Raw genomic sequence first — 21,174 nt, forward strand, 5'->3', positions numbered from 1 at the left:
ATATATTTACATACATATATGTATGTCTGTGTACTGCATCACAGTTAAAACATGTATTTTTTTAAGATATTATTTTTAAGTAATCTCTACACCCAATGTGGGGCTCAAATTTATAACCCCGAGATCAAGAGTAGTAGGGTCAACTGACTGAGCCAGCCAGGTGTGCCCCAAACATGTATTTTTTATATTTTGATACAAAATTCAAAAATACTTGAACTTAGATGGTCTAAATTAAATGCTTCCTGCTGCAGTTCTAGCACTTTCCCTCTCTATTGTTCCCTAGTGGAAATTGGGGAAAATGTTTCCTATCAACCACAAACTCTCCATTATAAATTATAAATCAGTCCCCTCACACCCTTACTTTCTTTCTTTCACTTAGACGGAATTTCTTTGCCTTGTGTTTATGGACAAATGTCATTATTCTTTGTTAAACTTCCTCCCAATTGAATATATCAGATTTTAGTTCTCAGGTCCAAACTGGTGGTGTTTTGTTTTGTTGTGGTGGTGTTTTTATACTGTGAATAGTGTCCAGTGGTTCTTTCTTTACAGAGAAAAAAGCAAGAGGAAATGGCTTTGCATAGCAGTCAAAGGGACTTCAGCCAGATATAATGAAAAATTTCCTGGTGGCTAAGAGAGTACAAAGTACAATGAGTCAATGAAATCTGGGGAGGGAGGTGATGTGAAATCTCCAACTCTGTAAGTTTGTGGAAACAGCCCAGATTCTTATCTGTCTGGAATTCTTTAGAAGTGAATCCGTCTGATGAGGGGAGTGGACTTCCAGGTCTATAATGCCCTTGTTGCCTTGCATCACTAAGACATTCTGAAGAAAAATAAAATACATGTTCACAACTCCCATCACGTAAATTAGGAACAATGTCGCAAAGTTTCTCAAGTAGGGCATGAGTGACATTGGCAAGGGCGAGGGGCAATTCATCGTTGTATAGGTTGACTGGTGTATTGAAAGATGGTTTAACATCTCCACAGCCCACTTAGCACCTCTGTGTCTAATGATTTCATCACTAGAATCGGGAAAATAATGTGTTCTTCACAGAACTACAAGAAAAAATGAAATATATGAATAACACCCACATAAGACCTGACAAGTATAAGAACTCATAACTTCTTATCCCCTCTGTTTAAAATGTTAGGATGTGAAGAGAAAAAAAAATTTTAAGCATGAAAGACACATCTCTGAGTTGTTATGTGATAGCCAGTAATTTCTGAAACCATAAGTCTTTATTTTTAGGGAGCAGGAGGCAATTCCTCACCCTCACCAGTTGTCCTGGTTTGGTTTGGTTTTCTTAAGAAAATATCAGAAAATTTCTTTCTTCTTTACTGTTACCCAAAATCTTCTAAGTCTTCCTTACAATAGTAGGACAGCGTTAAAGATATTCCTATTCCCCTGAAAAGTTAAAAAAATATAAAAAGGGGGAGAATATAACAAAAAGAATTAGACATACACCACTGAATCACAATATAAATAGTTCATTCTAGTACTTCTGTAAAGAATTATTTAGATCGTTTAGTAAGCATCTCCTCTTATGCTTCTCGGAAAATATTGATCCAAAGAGGTCTTTTCAATAAAGAAAATATTTTGTTGTGTCTGTTTCAGAAATGTGATGCTGGATTCTTTCTCGCCCAGTCAGGAGAGTGTCTGCCCTGTGGCTGCAACGATAACTCTGACGAGTGCTTGGATGGCTCTGGATTCTGTATGGTAGGTTGGGGCATCTGTCACTGTTCATGTACTTCCTTGGGCTTCTGTGTCTTCAGCAGGGATCAAATATTCTTCCTGCACATTAGCACTCTCTGGGAAAGAGCTAATCAGTTTCCCTTTTTACCCTTTACCTTTTCCTGTAAGACGCCTTCTAGAAACTGCTGGTGATTTTACCTGGCCCTCCAGGCATAGGTACGACACGGCATGTGCTCCTGGAGGGAACTGACCTAGCGTCCCCGGCAGCCGGTGTCTACCATAGGGCCAAGGGTGAAGGGATTGAAAAGGTACACGGAAGAAGAGATCACCCATCCAAATTCCTCTGTAATAGTATAGTTTGCCATATGTTTGGCTTCATTCCACATAAACCAGGAGAATAAAACAGTTGTTTCATTGCCTATTTTACAACTTCATATAGGTCTATAGATCAAAATTTGTTTAGAAAAAAAAAAAAGGTATGAACCAAATAGCTAATAAAAATGAAAATTTTGGCCTTGTGGTCTTTATAAGTGTGTGTTTCAGCACCCCCCCCCCAAGACCCTTTTTTTCCCTCCCTTAACTGGAATGAATTCTTCTTCTGTTGAAGTATTGTAGAGACTTGTGGAGGACACTGGGGAGCTTTCTAGCAAAAAAGGCTTGCCACAACTTATCTGCATTCACTGAGTGGACTGACAGCTTCGTGAAAACGGCTATTGAAATATTTACCAGAAATGGCTTTAGTAGAAGTCCTAGGAGGCATTTTTAAAGACTTATGCCCTATGATCATGTTTTCCTTCAGGAGCTGTACCACACGGCGGGAAAATTAGATTCTTCAAGATCCTCTGAGGCAGAAGAGGCTTTCCAAAAACTGCAAGAGTATTTTTGCATAAACTACAAGAATTCTTAATTAAGTACACCCTATTTACCTCAAAATTAGTATAATTATCTCCATTAAGCCCATCATTTTGATGATAAGTGGTCTCTGAGGTGTGCACACGGAGGTGCTCTTTTACCCATTGTAAATGCATTATATTAAGATGCAAATTAGAACATTTCATCTACTTTGAACCCAGCAGTTGCCACTTTTCTAGAGACAGAGAGAATGTAGTGGCAAACACTGGACAAGGCCATCTCTTTGTAGTGTTTGTTTAGTCCTGGTGTTTCTGTCTTCCCCCTCCCCCAATCTTCTTAAATAACCCTTACATCCAGGATGTCCTCTGTAGTCGTGTAGGCACACGCAGCTGCCAAAGCCTGCCCCTTTCTAATGCTTCCCTCTCCGGTTTCCTGTTATTTTAATCCCAGTGACATTTGAAAAGAAAATCCCATGGATGCACTTGAACTAATAATGTACATCTCCGATAATTTGACCAATTAAAGGCTCTTTGTTATCTGGTTTTTTTTTGGTTTTTTGGTTTTTTGGTTTTTTTTTTAGCTAGAAGACAATAGGGACTGGTAGGTCCATCAGAGGCCATCAGGACGCCAGTAAGATGGAAGACTGAACTAGAAGGGCAAAAGCCCCTCCTGGGGCACATGCGGCGACAAGCGCTGGGTGTTATACACAACTAATGAATCTTTAAACACTGCATCAAAAACTAATGATGTACTATGTGTTGGTTAATTGAACCTAATAAAAAAATTAAATGAAATTAAATTTTTAAAAAGTCCTTCCTGCCAGGGCCTGTGAGAAAACCACTCTTCTTAAGGTGACTTTGTCAGAATCAGAATTGTCGTGGTTTTCTCTCTGACTTAGACGGGAATTCTGAGGGAGAAGTTCCTCACAGGATTCCTTCACAGCTCCTGGGCATACAAAGTTCTAATAAAAGTTTGGGGATGGACTGGAGTGTAAACTCTTATGCCCACTCAAGGGAACTGGCCATCTTCCTCCAGTTACTTTGTTCTAAGACAGAATATTTTAAAAAGAAAGAACAGCCGTCCTTCTCCTCCTAATAGTGAGCTCCCCACCCCAACTCTACTTAGATGGAAATAGCTTTTTTTCCTGATTGAAGTAATATATGCTCAATGTAACAAACAAACAAAACAATAATACAGCTATGTACTGTACATGAAATTCAGAGTGAAAATCACCCACAATCTTATCCCTTAGAGCTAAATATGTATATACATATATTCTTACAAAATTTAATTTAGAAAGACAAAAAAGGACATAACTCTATTGAATTAAATGTAAGTAGCAAACAGAGACTTGCCAGCATAGAATACTTTGTCACTTAGGTGGTAAATGTATTGCCAATGGTGACCTACTGGAATCAAACTCAGGTTTTCCCATTTCCTTTGGCCTCCCCGCTCTGGCCTCCTGGTTATCAGCTCCTGCCCTGTAGCTCCTCCATCCAGCTCATCTGGTTCTCAGGGCACCAAAGAAGAAGCAATTTCTTCTTCTTCAAGCACTTCCTTGCAGCCTTCCTTGTGGGCCTGAGTTTTTTTTTTTTTTAATTAATGTATTTATTTATTTGACAGATAGAGATCACAAGTAGGCAGAGAGTCAGGCAGAGAGAAAGGAGGAAGCAGGCTCCCTGCTGAGCAGAGAGCCCCATGCGGGGCTCGATCCCAGGACCCCGGGATCACGACCTGAGCCGAAGGCAGAGGCTTAACCCATGAGCCACCCAGGCGCCCCTGGGCCTGAGTTTTTATCAGTTCTTATCTTTTGCTTACCTAACTCATTTCTCCCGTCTTTCATACACAGCCAAATATAAAAGGCCTTCTTTTTTATTTCATTTTAGTTTTGTTTTTATTTTGAAGTCTTATAATGTCTCCCTCCGCCTTGCCTTCCCCCTGGTGTTTCTAATTCTTCCTCCATTCCAATGTCCAATTTCTGAAACTGACCTTATGTTTTACTGACTGATTTCAAGGAACTAAGCCATTTGGCAATAAAATATAGTGTTAGGCTACCATTTTAGACATAGCAAAGAAGCTTAGAGATGTCTTCACAAGTAGGATGCTAACTCTTCAAATGCAGAAAAGTGGCTAAGTGAAAAGTGCCTTCATGAATGAAATCCTTTTTGTTTCCAAACAGCTATCTTGCATCTTATCATAACTAGAATGTACTGGGAAGGATTCTCATCTCAGTCAGCCAGACAGGGCCCCAAGGATCAGGTGTCCCCAGTGGACATGGCAGACTCTCTAGGAAAGCTCCGGAAGGAGGTATGAGAAAGGAAATAGGGGAAGAAACAGATAGAAGTGGACAAATGGCTGGTGGTAGAAATGCCTAATAACCCATACTTTACCCCAAGTCTATAGGCTACATACAGATAATTAAGAATAAAACATACTTGGGCACCTGGGTGGCTCAGTGGGGTAAGCCTCTGCCTTGGGCTCAGGTCATGATCTTGGGGTCCTGGGATGGAGCTCTGCATTGGGCTCTCTGCCCAGCGGGGAGCGTGATTCCCTCTGTCCCTCTGCCTGCTGCTCTGCCTACTTGTGATATCTCTCTCTCTCTCTTTCTGTCAAATAAATAAATAAAATCTTGGGGCGTGGGGAGAAGAGGACATGACTAAGGCCAGTACCCATCTAAAGAAAAGCCAGGAGCCCACTGACCAGAACTAGAATGGAGAAAATCTGACTTGAAGTTTACCACAGAAACAAGGCTCCTCAGGTTCCTTTTAATTAAGGATTGGTTGGTCTATTGATCTCATCCAACCATTTAACAAAGAAGCACCTTTTTTTTTTTTTTTTTTTTTTGAGCTCCACCTATGTGCCAGACATTATCCTAAGATCTGGGTTAAGTGGTTTTTCCACTGTATTGGGTTGAAGAGCTGTAGGAACAGAAACACCTACTTGAAAGTGCTTCTGGACATGACCAACATAGTAAAGGTCAAGGTATGAGGACAATGGGAGCCTGAGAAACACATGTAGATATCCCTATCTGCTCAGTGAAAATCAAATGAAAAATTTAAAAAATGAAAAAATTTCAGCGTCTGTCCCAGCATTGCAGGAAATTTTTTTTTTCTAAATCTGAATAAGGATATTCAGATTTAAAACTATTAAAAGAATAGCAAAAATATCCTTGAAATCTAAAGAGATGCCCATCAAGCTGTTATCTGGCTGGTGGAAACATGGATGGATTTTTATTTTCTTTTTACTCCACAGTGTGCCTCCCTAAATTCTATACAACTGCCTGTAGTAATTTTGTAGTTAAAAAGATATTGATATTCAAATGGACTTCTACCCCACCCTAAACGTAATAGAGGAAGGGAAGTAATCCAGTATATTGAAAGCTAATGAATTTTTTATTACTTCAAAGCCTAATTAAAACTTCATTCAGGAAAGCAAAGATACTACATCTCTAAATTCTGCAGACATCAACATTTTTCTCATGCTTTTCCAGCTCTCCTTTATTATGTGTGTAAGACAGAAATCAACCAATGTAAGTTCCTGTAAGACTAAATATGTGTGATTAATAAACCAGCACATTCATTAGACATCTCAGAGCAAGAAAAAAATGAGTTGTAGACACTTCTTTTTCCTGTTTTACTTGCAACTATACAGTTGGTATCTAGATCAAATGCATAATTCTTACATCAAAATTTTGACAATTTTCCAATATGGTGCAACTTGGAAAACCCCAAAATTTTGCAAATAGGGATGGATTTGGTTCCATGCTAACTGAGGTTTTGAAATAACGTCAGAAAATTGTATGTCCAAACATCTTAGAGTCCTCTGTTGCTTTGTGCCTGGTCACATGAGAATATAATAGGAACTGAATGCAAGTAAGTTCTCTATACGTAGGTCATGTTTCTTCTTCCAACCCTGAATATGTTCTTCTTCTTATGTTCTTCATCTCGGTTAATTAATCATTCTGCCAAACCCTCATACTAAGATGTCCCAGATGCTTCATGAACTTTCTTTTTATCTTCCCCAACATTTAACCCCAGAGAGAGCCTCTTCTCTTCTCTGCCATCCCATTGCCTTGATTCCAACCCACAGCATCTATCCCAGACCACAGCTATGACTACCCAATGACTCATCATGCCCTGATCCACTTTCCTTCCCCTACTCTGTCTTCCTTACCAGCAACAGAGACATCTTTCAACCTAATCAGACATTCTCCTTTCTAAAATCTTTCAAGGCTTTCTACTCCTGCCCCACTGAGTTGCTCACTGCCACCAAAACTGATTCTGTATGGGCAGAGTCTGTGTCTGAATTTGTGCTCCCTTGCTCTCTACCTGGGATTTCTTGCTTCTCCTTCAAGGCCTCATTTAAATGTCATCAGCTCCATTAGGTCTTCTCCAACTTTCTTAGGAAAAGCCAGAACCTCTTCTCCCTCTTTGCCCCATCATAGGTATATCCTTTATACATACTTCAGTCACAGCACCTAGCACACAATTGTTTGTTGGCCTCTCTTCTTCTTTCATAAGGCTGTGAGTTACTCAAAGGCAGGAACCAGGTCTTCTTCATAAAATGACACATAAATGAATCTGGTCTTCTTCATCTGAATAAGTCACAGCTCATTGTCTGTCATGATATCAGCTGAATCCAAGCTTATTAAGTGAATGAATGAATTAGTAAAATAACAAACTGATATATGCAAAAACCTTTAATTTTACAATTTATGAGACACTCTGGTCACTCTTCATTGCAGTGAAATGTATTGTGTTTTTATGCCAGATACTCAGGCTAAGGCCCAATGCTGAGCAGTTAACAAACAACGTTACTTAGTCTAGGTGTTTCTAGACCCCCTACTTCTCAAAGTACAGTCTAGACCAGCAGCCCTGGTGATACTTGGGAGCCTGTTAGAATGGCAGATACCCAGGCCCCACCTCAGACATCCTGGATCAGAATCTGCATCTTCACAACATCTCCAGGGCATTGGTGTGCACAGTAAAGTTTAAGAAGCACTGGTCTAGACAGAGCAGAAGTTCTCAAACTTTTGGTCTTCTGAGCCCTTTGCACTCATGAGAGTTATTCAAGTAGCCAAAGAGTCTTGTTTGTGGGGGGTTATCCATGTTTATTGCATTTGAAATAAAACTATAAATAGATCTTTTAAAAAGCTGGTGGGGGTGAGCATCTGGATAGTACAGTTAGTGGAGCAACCTAATCTTGGTTTCAGCTCAGGTTATGATCTCAGGGTCGTGAGACTGAGCCCCCACATAGGGCTCTGTGTTCAGCACAGAGTCTGCTTGAGTATCTCTCTTCCTCTCCCTGTGCCTCTCCCCACTCCACAACCCCCCTCATTCTCACACTCTCTAAAACAAATAAATCTTTAAAAAAATAATTTAGGGGCACCCAGTGGCTCAGTTGTTAAGTGTCTGCCTTCAGCTCAGGTCCTGATCCAGGATCAAGTCTCACGTGGGGCTGGGAAGCCTGCTTCTCCCTCTCCCACTATTCCTGCTTGTGCTCCCTCTCTTCCTGTCTCTCTCTGTGTCAAATAAATAAATAAAATAAAAATCTTAAAAAAAAGAAAAAAGAATTTAAAACTGAAATTTATTCTAGTATTTTCTTGTTAATTTATTTGAAAATAGCAATAAATCCATTGCATATTAACATAAGTAATATGCTTTTATAAAATATAAACATATTTTACAAATTAAAAATATAGTTCATGCTTGGCTTAAGAGAAGGCAGCTGGATCTCATATCTGTGGTGGTATCTCCATGTCATGGAGCCCCAGGAGCCCCAGGGTCTACCTTACACACATGAGAAAATGAGAGTCCAAAAGATAAATAAAATCTTAGTATTATTAGGAGAATGGTTTTGACCTCCCTAGACATAGTTTGAGAACCATAGATCTAGGTAGACTCTAGTCTTGCATAATCATGTGACAAATCACAGGAAGGCCAACGTGATCCTCTTCGGCTTTCTTACTACATTAAACTGATTCTGTGGCCAAGTTATTGAGATGGCATTTCTCATGTGGAGAAGCTCTGCCCTTTTGATCTGAAGTCCAAACTGTTAGTAAAATAGTATGGCACATTCTAATGTAGTCATTTTATGACTCTTTTGGGAAAGGAGCCTTTTGTCTAACACATTGTAGAAGTGGTATAATATGAACATTAACAGCCTGGCTGCTGGAGCAAGATTGCCTGAGTCTGAATCTCACTTTTACCTCCTTCCATCTGTGTGACAATTTATTGGGCAATGTGTTTAACCTCACTGTGCTTCCATCTCTTCACATGTAAAATGGCGTTAAAAAATAGTCACTTGCGTTAGAATTATAAGAATTAAACTAGTTAACCCATGTCAAATGTTTGGAGGCTTTATTCTGTTTTGTTAGTCTATTTTGAACTTCACCATAGAACACAAAGACAAAAATCAAGAGCACAGATTTCACCTTACTACTGCTCCATCTTGCCTTTCCTCAGGTTCTTCCACAGAGAGCTGTTTGAAAACAGTTGTGTCTGTTGAAGATCTTGTGCACAGATGTTACTGAGGGAGTGGATCAAACAGGAGGCTGACTTTGATGATGTTCTAATTCTAATGGTGTAATTTTTCACTGAAAACCCTATTCAACTGTTATCTACTCTATTGAACACAGAGATGAAAATACCACGGTGCTAATGGCTTTGGCTTGAGCGATCCAGTTCAGTCCTGTTGGAAAAAACTATCAGATTAGCATCATTGCCTCTTTAGAGTACTGGGCAGAAATTAATCCATGAACTTGTCACTGCTGAGTTGACTCTATTCTACTGAGTACCTGCTCCATTTGAGTTGGTGGCAGTACAGTACTAGAGGCACAATGTGGCAGAAGGACTGCTGAGGTTGGGAGCAGATAGTACCATATGGGTAGTGGAATGGGAGAAGGATCAGAGAAGGGGCATCAGAAGGAATTCCTGGAGGTTTCAAGGTCTAGTACAGATCTTAAAAGATGACCAGGCATTCTAAGCAGAAAAATCAGCTTGTTGAGGAATTATCCCCTCTGCATGAAAACCCTAAACTCCTCAGTCTGCTCATGAACACACGGAAGCTCAGGATGAAGTCAGCCACCACTGTCCACCCTTTCTAGTATTGACTGGCCAACAAGGCCGCTTTGTGTTGACCAGTTCTGACCACACAATAAATTCCATGAGCCTCACAACCTCTTTACTTGGAGTAGTATTTGGTTCCCAGATATATTGCTTATAGCATTTCTTTTGTGGTTTTGTCAAATTTTCCTATCTTTTGCCTCACAGAACTGCCAGCGGAACACGACAGGAGAGCACTGTGAGAAATGTCTAGATGGTTATATTGGAGATACCATCAGAGGACCACCCCGGTTTTGCCAGCCATGCCCCTGTCCCCTACCCCATGTGGCTAAGTAAGTTCTGAGAGAAGATGTTCTCTTCTGCTGCTTATCCCCTTAATTATGTACTTTTTATTTTTGTTCTATCCAGAGTTCTCAGGTTTTCCCACCTTAGTGGAAAGACTGAGTACCTCATATTGAGATGAGACTAGAAAAGATACAGAAAAGGTCTTTAGCCTAAACGCACTTTCAGGGAAATTTGTGGTATGGGTGATGACTCTGTTCCCCAAATATTGGGTAGCATCATAAGGGCAAATGAGTCTCCTAGATTTTATCAGCAAGGTTAATTTCTCAGCTATCCCTTGACCTAGGGAGATCACAACTGGTAATGCAAACAAACTCACAATCCAGTACTTCCAGTAGTTGTGTTTCCTCTTACTTTCACAGAGAAGAGGATTCCTACATGTGGTGGCAAACTGTCCAATCAGAATTAGAACACGGATAAAAAGAATGCAAGATTTAGGCCAATCCGCTCATAAAAGATTTTGCAGAAAACTAATGTTCACTTCTGGCTATGTTTTGACCTGAGTGAGAAGTTAAAGAAAATAGGCATACATCTTAATGGAAATAGTGGAATTCTTTTCAGGTCCATAATATGTATAAATCCAACAGTCAAGTCATGACTGGCCGCTTTATTATCTTAAAAATGATAGAAAACAGAATTAAATTGGTATAGTGCTGGTTGGTTTTCCAAATATCAACCATTTCTCTGATTCTCTGAAGCCAAGTGAGTGTCCTACAATCAGTTCATTTCTGACATTAACTAACTATCCAGAGTTAGTTAGCCCATACATTAAGTCCCACTTCAGAAACCAGCCACAAATGGGATCCCTAGGCTACTCACATATCTGCTCAGCTAACTACAGATTCAGGGGTTGCCTTAAGTTCAATAGTTCTGTACAATGACTCACAGAACTCAGGAAAGTGTTTTACTTACAATTACAGTTTTATTCTAAAGGATATAATTCAAGTTAAATTGAAGAAGATATATAGGGCAGGGTGTAGAGGAGGAGATGGGAGGGAGTAGAATTTCTATGCATTTCAGGGTTGTTCACCAACCCCAAAGCTCCACAAAATCTTCTTTGTTGTTTAAGAACTTTATGTATGTTTTGTTACATAGCCGTGATTGATGAAACCATTGGTGATTGGAACTCAATCTCTATCCCCTCTCCCCTACTCTGAGGTTGGTGTTGAAGGGGATGGGGTTCAAAGTTCCAACCCTGGAACCAAGTAGCTTTCACCTCTGACAACCAGCCCCTAACCTGAAACTACTTAGGGGCCCATCAAGAGTCACCTCATTAACACAAGCTCAAGTAGGCCTGAGATGGGCTCATTCTGAATCACAAAAGACAGTCATCACTCAGGGAATTCCAGGAGCTTTAGGAGCTCTGTGCCAGAAACCAGGACAAAAATCAAATATGTACTTTTTCTTATACCACACGTAGGAAGAGTAATGAACCTGGGTTCATACCTGTGGTTTGGCACAAAATAGCTGTATGATCTCAAACAAGATAACTTTCTTTCCATGTTTCACTTTCCATGGGATTTGGGGTCAAGGAGACTAGATTCAGATCTCGGCTCCATTCATTGATTCATTTATCTGCTCTGGGTCTTGGGTTGTTTTTTTGTTGCTGCTGTTGTTTTTTTGTTTGTTTGTTTGTTTCTGAGTTGGTGTAAGGATCTGCCTCATAGAGTTGGGCTAGGACAATATGTGTGGAGCATTTGAGTTGGTTTCTCACAGACAGAAAGCTGTATGCTAGTTACTGACTTTTTTAAATACATACTTGTATTTTTTCTAACACTAGTATTTTGCTTGCTCTGTGTCAGGCAATGTTCTAAGTGTTTGGGTGTAATATTTAGTTGATAGCTGTTATAAAGGTTAAGTTAACTAATGCTTATAAAATAACTTTTAAAAGGCCTGAAGATCATCCCCTACCCCCACACATACACTTTTTTATAAAGAGAACAAAGACGACAATAAATTCTGCCCCTATTTTTTTTCTTAGTTGAACACCAACTCAACTAACATTTCACCTAAAATCTTGTGATTGTTCAAATCCTCTGATGAGTCTGTCAGTGAAGAAGTCAAATGTTTTATAGCCCCCATTTTTCTTTAGAAACCACTAAACTGCTTCAGTTCTTGCTTTGTGATTTTTCATGTCTCATGGTATCAACAATATGTTCAAAATGGATGGTATTGAGAGGGAGAATAGAAACCTCAAACATTAAATGTTCTGTTATAGTCATCCAAGTGTGTCCTGATTTATGAGCTCCCTTTGCCTCATCTAGATAGATTCTTTCATCGTTCATTAATATTCTGATCTCAAACATTAGTCTTAACCATATCTGATGAGATGTTCAGCATTCTGCTTTCTTGCTATGCTATCATTATCTTGTTAAATATACCTACCTCCAACTTTCCAATAACAGGTTCTCCATATAATGTCCCATGCAAATGAAGATTCTATGTAGCATCATTTGCTCAAAATAGGTTTATAAGCTCTGAGCTGCAGTTTCTTTGGAAACTAAAGATGAATTACAAAGGCAGTCCTTTAAATTGTATTGTCTGACTTCTGCACTTTTTGCCCCATGCATGTCGATGTGGGAAACAAAGGCAAAGGAAAAAATTAAATTTCCTTACTACTTACAGCCCATTGACAAGTCCTTGAAACCAGAGTAACCTTCCTCTGGGGGCTCAGCTGCCTGATGTTGACACTTTTCTAAAGGCAAACAAAAGTCAATCTTAGCTTAACATTATCCTGACCTATCCCCCAACACCTCCCCCACCAGGATCCTGTGAGTCTACCTTAAATATATAGAAGTTCCTTTTGAAATGTCCTTTATCTCTACCCCAAGATACATGTTGGCAATCATTCTCCAAACATATGGCCCACTGATAAGCATCTGAAGGGTCTCATGACTGAGCGTTTACTAAACAATAATAAATGACCTTTTCCTAACAATAGCTAGCCCCCTCAGCTTGTTTCCAAAATTCCTTGGAGGCTTGTGCTGTCCCTAACCCCCTCCCCGCTTGAAAGTATATAATTAGTCAACCATCACAACCCAAGTGGAGCTCCTTTCTGCCCACCGGTCTGCCCCTATGCTTTAATAAAGAAACCAATTTGCACCGAAGATGTCTCAAGAATTCTTCCTTGACCGTTTGCTCCAAACACCAATATTTCCACAACAATATGACAGGACTTTCTTACCTAAATTATGACCTTAATGTCTTAAGATAAGAAACTTTTGGAACCTAATTCCTGTGGACTAAGAAGTTTTTCTACATGCAATCAACAAATATTTATCAATCACTTATTATTATGTGACAGTCATATAGTACTAGTCGCCAGTCACAGTAGTAAACAATACTATCAAAATGCCCTGACTTCATTGAAATAGGTCAAAATAAAGCAGCATTTTGAAGTTCCTAGAACAAATTACTGTTTCACCTTTTCAGCTAGGTTATACAGTATTTCAATTGATCAAGAAGCTCTTCTGAAGACTCTTTCAAAAAAATAAATAAGAGAGAAATTGCCAGTTAGGTGATGAACTTCCTGTCTTGGAGGAGGAAACAGTTTCTGTTGGATCACCATTCCTACTCAGGCTCTTTGGGTGTGTGAGCAGATCTGGGTTCAAAGGGCAGTTGAAGGTCTCCAGGAATGTACTCTGCAGTTAGGCACATATTCACAGATATGGAAACGGGAGGCCTCTAACAGCGTACATTTCAAGTTGAAAAGTCTGCTGCAATGGACAGAAAAGCAAAGATACCCCCACGTATAAGTAAAAAACATTATGTGGGAGTGTGGAGGAATTGGGAGAGACCTTCTTTCTTTGAGGTGGCAACAGTCCTACTTGGGTAAAGAAACCGGCTACAAATAGGGCAGATGGGATGGGGGGATGTGGGCAGGTGTAATCTGTGGTCACTGAACAGGACAAATTTGCCGGAATCCTGTAAGGTTCTAGCCTTTGATAAGGCCTTATTATTGACTTAGTTGACTATTTTCAAATATCTTATCAAAATCAAATTCCCATTGCCCCTTTCAGTTTTTTAGAAATTCATATTGTTACTTCCTATAAAAATTAAAGTGCCAGGACTTTTATTTGAGCTCAGAAAGTCACCTAATATGAAATCCGCATTACACTTCGAGATATCCTTCAGTAGAGCCTCCAGACCAGGATTTGGATTTCCAGTTCCAATAGCCACATCAGAAAGCAACAAAATTATGCTTGAGGGAGGTAAGCAAGCAAACAGTGTTAAGTCTATTTTTCCTTAGGTTCCATAAAGGTTTCCAAGAACAAAAGGCTCCCATCCACTTGGAGAGGGCGCCATGGTTGTTAATGTGGGCTGAGAAAGTTTCAGTGTTTTCATTTCCTTAGCCAAAAACAGACTTTACCTTAAGCAAAATATAAACAATTAATGCTGGTTAAATTTAAAAAAAAAAAAAAAAAAAGGAATCTCAATGGTTGGCACTGCTTGTGAGTCTCACTCCACTGAGACCAATGGTCACACAGCTATTCCCAGGGACCATTTGCACAGAGTTCATTTATTTATTTTGGAGTTGGCCAGACATCCTCCCCGTCTACTAGAAGCTACAGCAATCGTTCCAATTAAGGAAAATGTCATCTGTTTGAAGCAGCAGGACATTAGCTAAAGGCAGATGACTCCAGACACAGGCAAATGCTTCCGTCCTTCAAGCTGTGGGCAGGCTGCTGGGAGAAACATCTTCAAAGAAACATGCATGAGGGTTTGTCCACATTCTGGATTCTTAACTGTTTTTTGAAGTAAGCTAAAAAAAATAAGAACAAGCAAAATGGAGAATAGAGGCCAAAGAGATAAAATTTTGCTGAAATGTTTTTAGCCAAACACAGAAAAAATAAATTGTGGACATGGCAAAGTATATATTATCTTCTGACTAATTGTATAAATCTCTTTAAACAAAGCAAACACATCATTTGCTTCCTTCCAAAGACCATTAGGGTAAAATTGATAATACAAGCAGGAATGTGAGAGCAGCAGGTCACACTCCATTGATGGCACAATACCTAAGCCAATTAATTTGTAAGTCTTTAAAATTTTTCACACCCCCCTGATACGGTTGGATTTATGTGTCAATGTAGAATTTTCCAAACATGTGAAGAGTTATATTCCGTTTCCCCTTCCTTAATAGTTGAACGATATTTTTATTGCTTTCCTGTCCTATGTCCAAATTGTTATTATCTAAAAAAAAAAAACCAACCAAAACAAACAAACAAACAAGCAAAAAAACACACAGAAATCAAGAGAAGGGTTTCTATGGATGAGAATCCTTTTCCTGTGGGTCCTATTTATTGCTTGTGTACTTGTTTTGTGACTTTGGTCAAAAGAGCCAGTCCTTGCACCCCCTATTCCCAATCTTTAGGGTATACAACAAAGAAATTAGGGTTCAGTGGGGATTATAGTATATAGTTTAGAAGTGGTCCATGACCTTGAAGAGTGGAAGAGATCTAGTGCAAAAATAAAATAAAAAGGGGGATAAACTTTCCAATGTATATACAGAAAATGGTGAGAATACAGAAATTCTCATTTCATCAAAAATCACAGGTAACCAAAAAACAAAAATCACAGGTAACATATAAAAGAACTTGATTATTTTATTTCTGGCTTCAGAGAATGTGACTTAGACTTGCGTTAAATATTCTAGAAATTCCCACTGCTTCAAGTAAAAATAATTAAGTGCCTCTATGGCAAAATAAGTAAGCAGACCATTGGAAAATGGTCTCACCAGTGGATGAACATTTGGGCATTTTCTATCTGAGTCTGCTAGTCTAAACTTTCCTGAAAGGAAGAAGATTTGATTTAAGTAAAGCAAATGATGAGACTCATTCGAACCTGACTGGGACCAAGGTAGAGATGATGGAATCAAAAGTTAAGACAATCTTTTCTGTGATGTGTGGAACTGACTTCTAATATTCTCTTATAATTCTAGTTTTGCAGAATCCTGCTATAGAAAAAATGGAGCCGTTCGGTGTATTTGTAAAGAAAACTATGCTGGACCTAACTGTGAAAGGTAGGCTAATAAAATTCACTATTTTCTGTGTGGGAAGAAACTTTCTGTTTCTTGCACTCATCAGCTCTGTTATACTCCCATTCAGTGAGCCTGAAGAGGAGAGCAGAACACTCGGGGGACGTCTTCCTAAATCCCATGCCCCAGAGAGAGCTGTAAAAATATGCTCCCATGGGTCCAGGTCAGGTTAAATGGTCAGGTGAAGAGGAAAATGAATATATTTTGAAAAGATTCTCTAGATGGTTTTGGTAACACTACTATCTCTCTCCCCATCCCTGAGAACCAGCAGCGTAATTGATAGAGAGGCTTCCTTAGTAGAGAAAAGAGGTGGGGGAGGGGAGGAATCCTCTATGGGTCAGTAAAGCAACACACTGACAAAGGCACGAACCTATTATTAATCCATTCTTTATACCATCTCCTCCCCTAAAAAGTAAACAATTTCACAGGAGTTTGGATTTTCTGAATCCCTGTCAGTATTTAACACCTTTTTTTTTTTTTTTTAATTTTTTAAAGTTGCCTTGGGCTTTGCTCAAGTAAGAAAGACTTTGGCGACTAAAGATGTGAGCTTTAAGTCATGCTTTCCATTGCATGATTTCCTGGCGAGACATTTCCCATCCTCCCTACCTGTCAGTTACTCAGTTTTCTCCAATCAAATGGCTTTTGCTAAAAGAGTCTCACAGAAGAGTCTTCTTATTCTTAACAGAAATGCCGTTGACATCAGCCTCTCCATGTGGTTGGGTAGCAAGATGATGTGGGTGCTGTAATGCGGGGGGGCAGGGGGGAGGACTGGGGGTACTTCCCAAGCCTCTGGTCCAGCATCTGCCCATGCCCACCTCGCCACGGCATACTCCCACTGCCCCAGATGTGCCGCACAAAGGCCTGGGACTCCCAATGTCAACCTCAAATGATAAGCTATCTCACTTCCTCAGAAAACACCCTCTACCTCTCAGAGAGTAGCTCCTGAACCCTTTTTAAAAAGCCACGGTGTTTATGGTGTGGAGAAAATCTCTGTACCCGGAGGGCATAGCTGCTATGATGACTAAATGTACAAATCATAGGTAATTCCTTCACTGAAGATTTTTTTAAGGGGTTTTTCTCTCTTTTTTGCTATGAGGGAAGAGGGAAAGCGAAAGCCCATGGCACATATGAATTTCATCCTTTGAGAGAGACAGATTTTGTTAATTAATGTTTGTGACACACTCATTCCGTATTTCCTTACTGCGGGACTCAGGAATGTGAGATCCCTGACTTGCTCGCTTTCTGGCTCCCTGTGAGTCAGGGAGGGCTGTTGGTCAATCAGGGATGGAGCTTTTTCTCCTCAGTGTCTGAGGTTGAAGTCCGTTTAGTCTGACAGAGATTGAGCAGTTCATCATTTAATGGGTGTTCAATGGCCCCGGGGATGGCCCACTGGCCACAAGCAAGGCCTCCCGGAAGAGAAGTCGTCTCTGTCCCTCAGGGTTCAGGCCTGTAGAGTTGCACAGAGATGCAGACCCGGGTCCTGTCAGTGAGAGCAGGGGGCCCAGTACAGGATAGCTTGCCTGCCTCACATGTGGGATTGTAGGTGATCAGCCTCCCGGTGCACCTTGGAAGCCCTTGGCCCTGCTGTTACCCTGTAAGGCTTGGTCAGATCTGGTGGACGGGTAGGGTCAAGGGAGGAGCACTAGTTGTCAAATATGGAGGAAGTGTCATTTCAGCCTGGCCAAGTTTGTATCTCAGCTCCAATCCTTGCGGGTCCTCCTGAGCGAGTTATGTGAGCTCTACATGCCAATTTCCACATCTCCAGCTTGGAGAAAATGAGAATGTTCACCTCCTAGCGCTGTCATGAGGGGATACAGTGGGGTTTTTAGTATGGCACACGGCACTTCAGAAATGCTCGATAAAAATGGCCTGGTGGCTGCAGGAGTCCCTGGTGGCCATTGTCCAGTTCCCAACCCCTGGCATAAGTGTGCCTGGGAGAGGTTGGCTCGTTTCCCTGAAACGCAGTTTCCTCAGCCAGAAATGATAGCTTTGAACTAGATAGTGCCCCTTGTTGCTTGTCTCCCGTGTCCTCCCTGCTTTGCATTCCTCATCTCAGCCTTGCCACCGCCCTGAGAGGAGGTGGTTTTTGTCATATTGCAGATAAGGAAACAGGCAAAGGGAGGAGATGGGGCTGGTCCACAGTCACAGCACTGCTGAGTGGAGGACCAGGATTCTCACGGTTTGGCTTAAAAATCTGGATTCTTTCCCTGTGCCCATACTGTCCTTCCCAAGTGTCTTCCCAAAGGACTTCTATTTTAAATTTTGTCTCTGATATTCAGAAGCACAGTGACCCTGCTCCTAGATTCCCATTGACTGGAGGCTGCATCAAGAAATGTGCGGGAAATTAGTGCCCTTCAAAGCCTGCCATCAGCATTGGGGGGGATCGCTCTGAGCAAGTCCCTCCACTTTGTCTCCTGTCTCCTGTCCACTCTTCCTCACACCGTCCTGTCTTTGAGAGAATGGCCTGAGGCCTTTTGCTCCAAAAATGGACTTTACCATCCAGAGGACTCTTCCTTAAAATGGAAATGACCACACAGCAGATTGGTGGAGGGGATAGGGATGTGATACGATAAGACATGGTCTTTGCTCTCGGTGAAAGTCAAGGCTAGAGCAGGAGACAAACCCAAACACCATTCATCACAAGGGAGAAAAGGAAAGCCAAATACAAAGATAAGCAAAGCCCTTTCAGGTGTGTAGTGGAAGGAATGATCACTTTCCCACAGAGAGGGCTGGGTCACTGGGAAGGGGATAGCCTTCACTGCTTTTACTTCATGTTTGACCTTGGGATTGATGGGGGAGGGAGTTAGTTTTGTTTTGAGTTTAACAGCCAGGTGGTTAAATTGTCGCAGTTAAGCTTCATCTAATCTATATTTTCAGTGTATCTGTGACCTTGGACCTCTCCACAGGTATTTTCAAAATATGTTGCCGACTTGTATAGACGTCCATCTGTTTCAAACAAAACTACAATTGATCCAAACTGAGAACACACTAGGTGTTTCTGTACTTAGAGATCATATAGTCAAGCGATAGTTTTCAAATCTGACTGTATCTCCTGGAAACCTTCGGATTCCTGAGCCTTCCCCAAATCCCCTCCGTGCCCCACTGAAAAAGAACCTCTAGGAGTGAGGCCTCGGGACGTGTGTTTGGACTCCCTGTTGGGTTCTCACGCCATTCCTCTCACTGCCTGGGAACTACTGCTCCACCTTTAATGCCACAGCTGCATGATATAAAACACTGTCTCCAAAGAGTAGCTCAGGAGCCGCTGGTGTCCTCAGAAATGGTCATAGAGGGTCATAAGTTCCCAGTGAATATTTTCTTAATTTTGTGTTTAATTTCAGTGATAATCTTGAGGAAAAAGGTACTTAAACATGTTGTGGACTTTCTGTAGAACCACTTAATAATAAAAGGAGATCTGCCTCAGAGCAGAGGAGAAAGTAACAGCCGGGGGTATGTCAGTGGCACATTACAGACAATTGGAGGTCAACTGGCATGACATCAAAGCAAACTGAGTCATCACCCAGCACATGGCCGGACATAGATGCTGAATTCACACAATCGTCTCCCATGTCATGTTGCAAGTAGCCCTTCAGTTGAACGAGACAACATCATCCACTGTCTTGAACTGATGCTATTAATATGAATTCATTACTTTCGCAGTTTCGTTTGTGTTTTATTTGTAAATTTTATTTTGGTTTTCAAGATGTATAAAAGCCATAGGTATAAAGAGTTTCTACCTAGTTTAATGTTCAAACTCTGCAAAGATTTAAAGATAATTTAAATGAACACTAGAAGAGGTATTCTCTGAAAATGTTTTTCGTTTTACACACAAGTTCGAGAAACATCGGTCTAAAGCATAAAATATGAACCTCTTACTGTACCATGTAAAACAGCTCAAACACCCTTGTTTTTACAGTGAGATTTTTGTGTTTTAGCCTGTCCTGGCCCCTGGCTGGCTCTTTCCCAAAGTCCTTTTCCCCACCTCACACTTTAACTTCAGCATGTGGGTGCTGCAGCTCCCCAAATCCACAAGATCAACTCTAGAGCTCACCACATCGTGTTGCATTTAGATGATGACCATGGCGATGATGACAGAAATAGTAACATTTGTGGAGTGCTTACTGTGTGCCAGATAGCTGTTGTAAGCACTTTACATACAATGACACATTTAAACCTAAAAAAAAAAAAAATCCTATGAGATACCATTCTCATCCTTATTTATAGAGGAGGAAAGTGAGAGACAGAGAGATTCAACCACATGCTCAAAATCACACATTTGGTGTTTTTTTTTTTTTTTTTTTTTTTTTTTTTACCCCCCAGTCTCTACTATTAAAGTAGGAGCTCTTCAGGAGAAGTAGCATCTCATTCATTTCTCTACTGCTCTTCCCCATCACAGTATCTGAAACATGGGAGACACACAGTTAAAGTAACAAAGTAACAACATTACTTTGTTTAAGTAATACCTTTTTTTTAAATAAAATATAATAACAGTACTGTTAATGTTCCTTTAAAAAGATACCTGTAGTGATGAGAGTCAGCCATTGTTTGCCCTATTTGATCCCCATTCCACTTCTCCTCATGCCAAGAAAATGGAAGAGGGTGACACAGAATTGAGTGAGTCAAAAGTGTCCTCTGACTGAATAGAGGTTGCAAATGGAAGTTATCATCTGATGCAAATAATTATAAAATGTACAGACTTTATAGAAAGGAATTTTGCAATTCTCATGCTCATCCCAGTGTGACTTTCCCTCTGCTCTAAGTTGTAAATATATAAATATATATATATACTACATATATAGTTATAAATACACATTTATAACTATATATATGTAGTATATAATATAATATATAGTATATAAAATATATTATAAATATAAATATTATATTATAAAAATATAAATATAATATATTATATATAACATATATATAATATATTTTATATATATATATATTTTTTTTTTTTTTAACCTTATTTTATGTAAGAAAGAAAGAGCATGTGCATGAGCTGGGGCAGGGGGAGGGGTAAAGGAAGAGGAAGAAAGAATCTTAAGCAGGCTCCATGCTCAGCACAGAGCTTGATGCCAGGCTCAATCTCATGACCCTGAGATGATGACCTGGGTGGAAATCAAGAGTCAGAAGCTCAACTGACTGAGCCATCCAGGAACTCCTAAGTCGTACCTTTTAAAGATGAG

At 40.2% G+C, this 21,174-nt stretch overlaps 1 protein-coding gene across 2 annotated transcripts in view; it reads left to right on the forward strand.

The window, feature by feature from the left end:
• Window positions 1-21,174, forward strand: part of LAMA4 (laminin subunit alpha 4) — a 145,654-nt gene that overhangs the window by 35,063 nt on the left and 89,417 nt on the right. For both annotated transcript variants that reach the window (XM_082731914.1, XM_082731915.1), the window contains exons 2-4: window positions 1,613-1,714; window positions 9,814-9,938; window positions 15,890-15,970. In XM_082731914.1, coding sequence (XP_082588040.1) covers window positions 1,613-1,714; window positions 9,814-9,938; window positions 15,890-15,970 — 308 coding nt within the window. The remainder of the gene's footprint in view (window positions 1-1,612; window positions 1,715-9,813; window positions 9,939-15,889; window positions 15,971-21,174) is intronic.

This window comes from Mustela nivalis (assembly GCF_964662115.1).
Source record: "Mustela nivalis genome assembly, chromosome: 5".
Lineage (NCBI taxonomy): Eukaryota > Metazoa > Chordata > Mammalia > Carnivora > Mustelidae > Mustela > Mustela nivalis.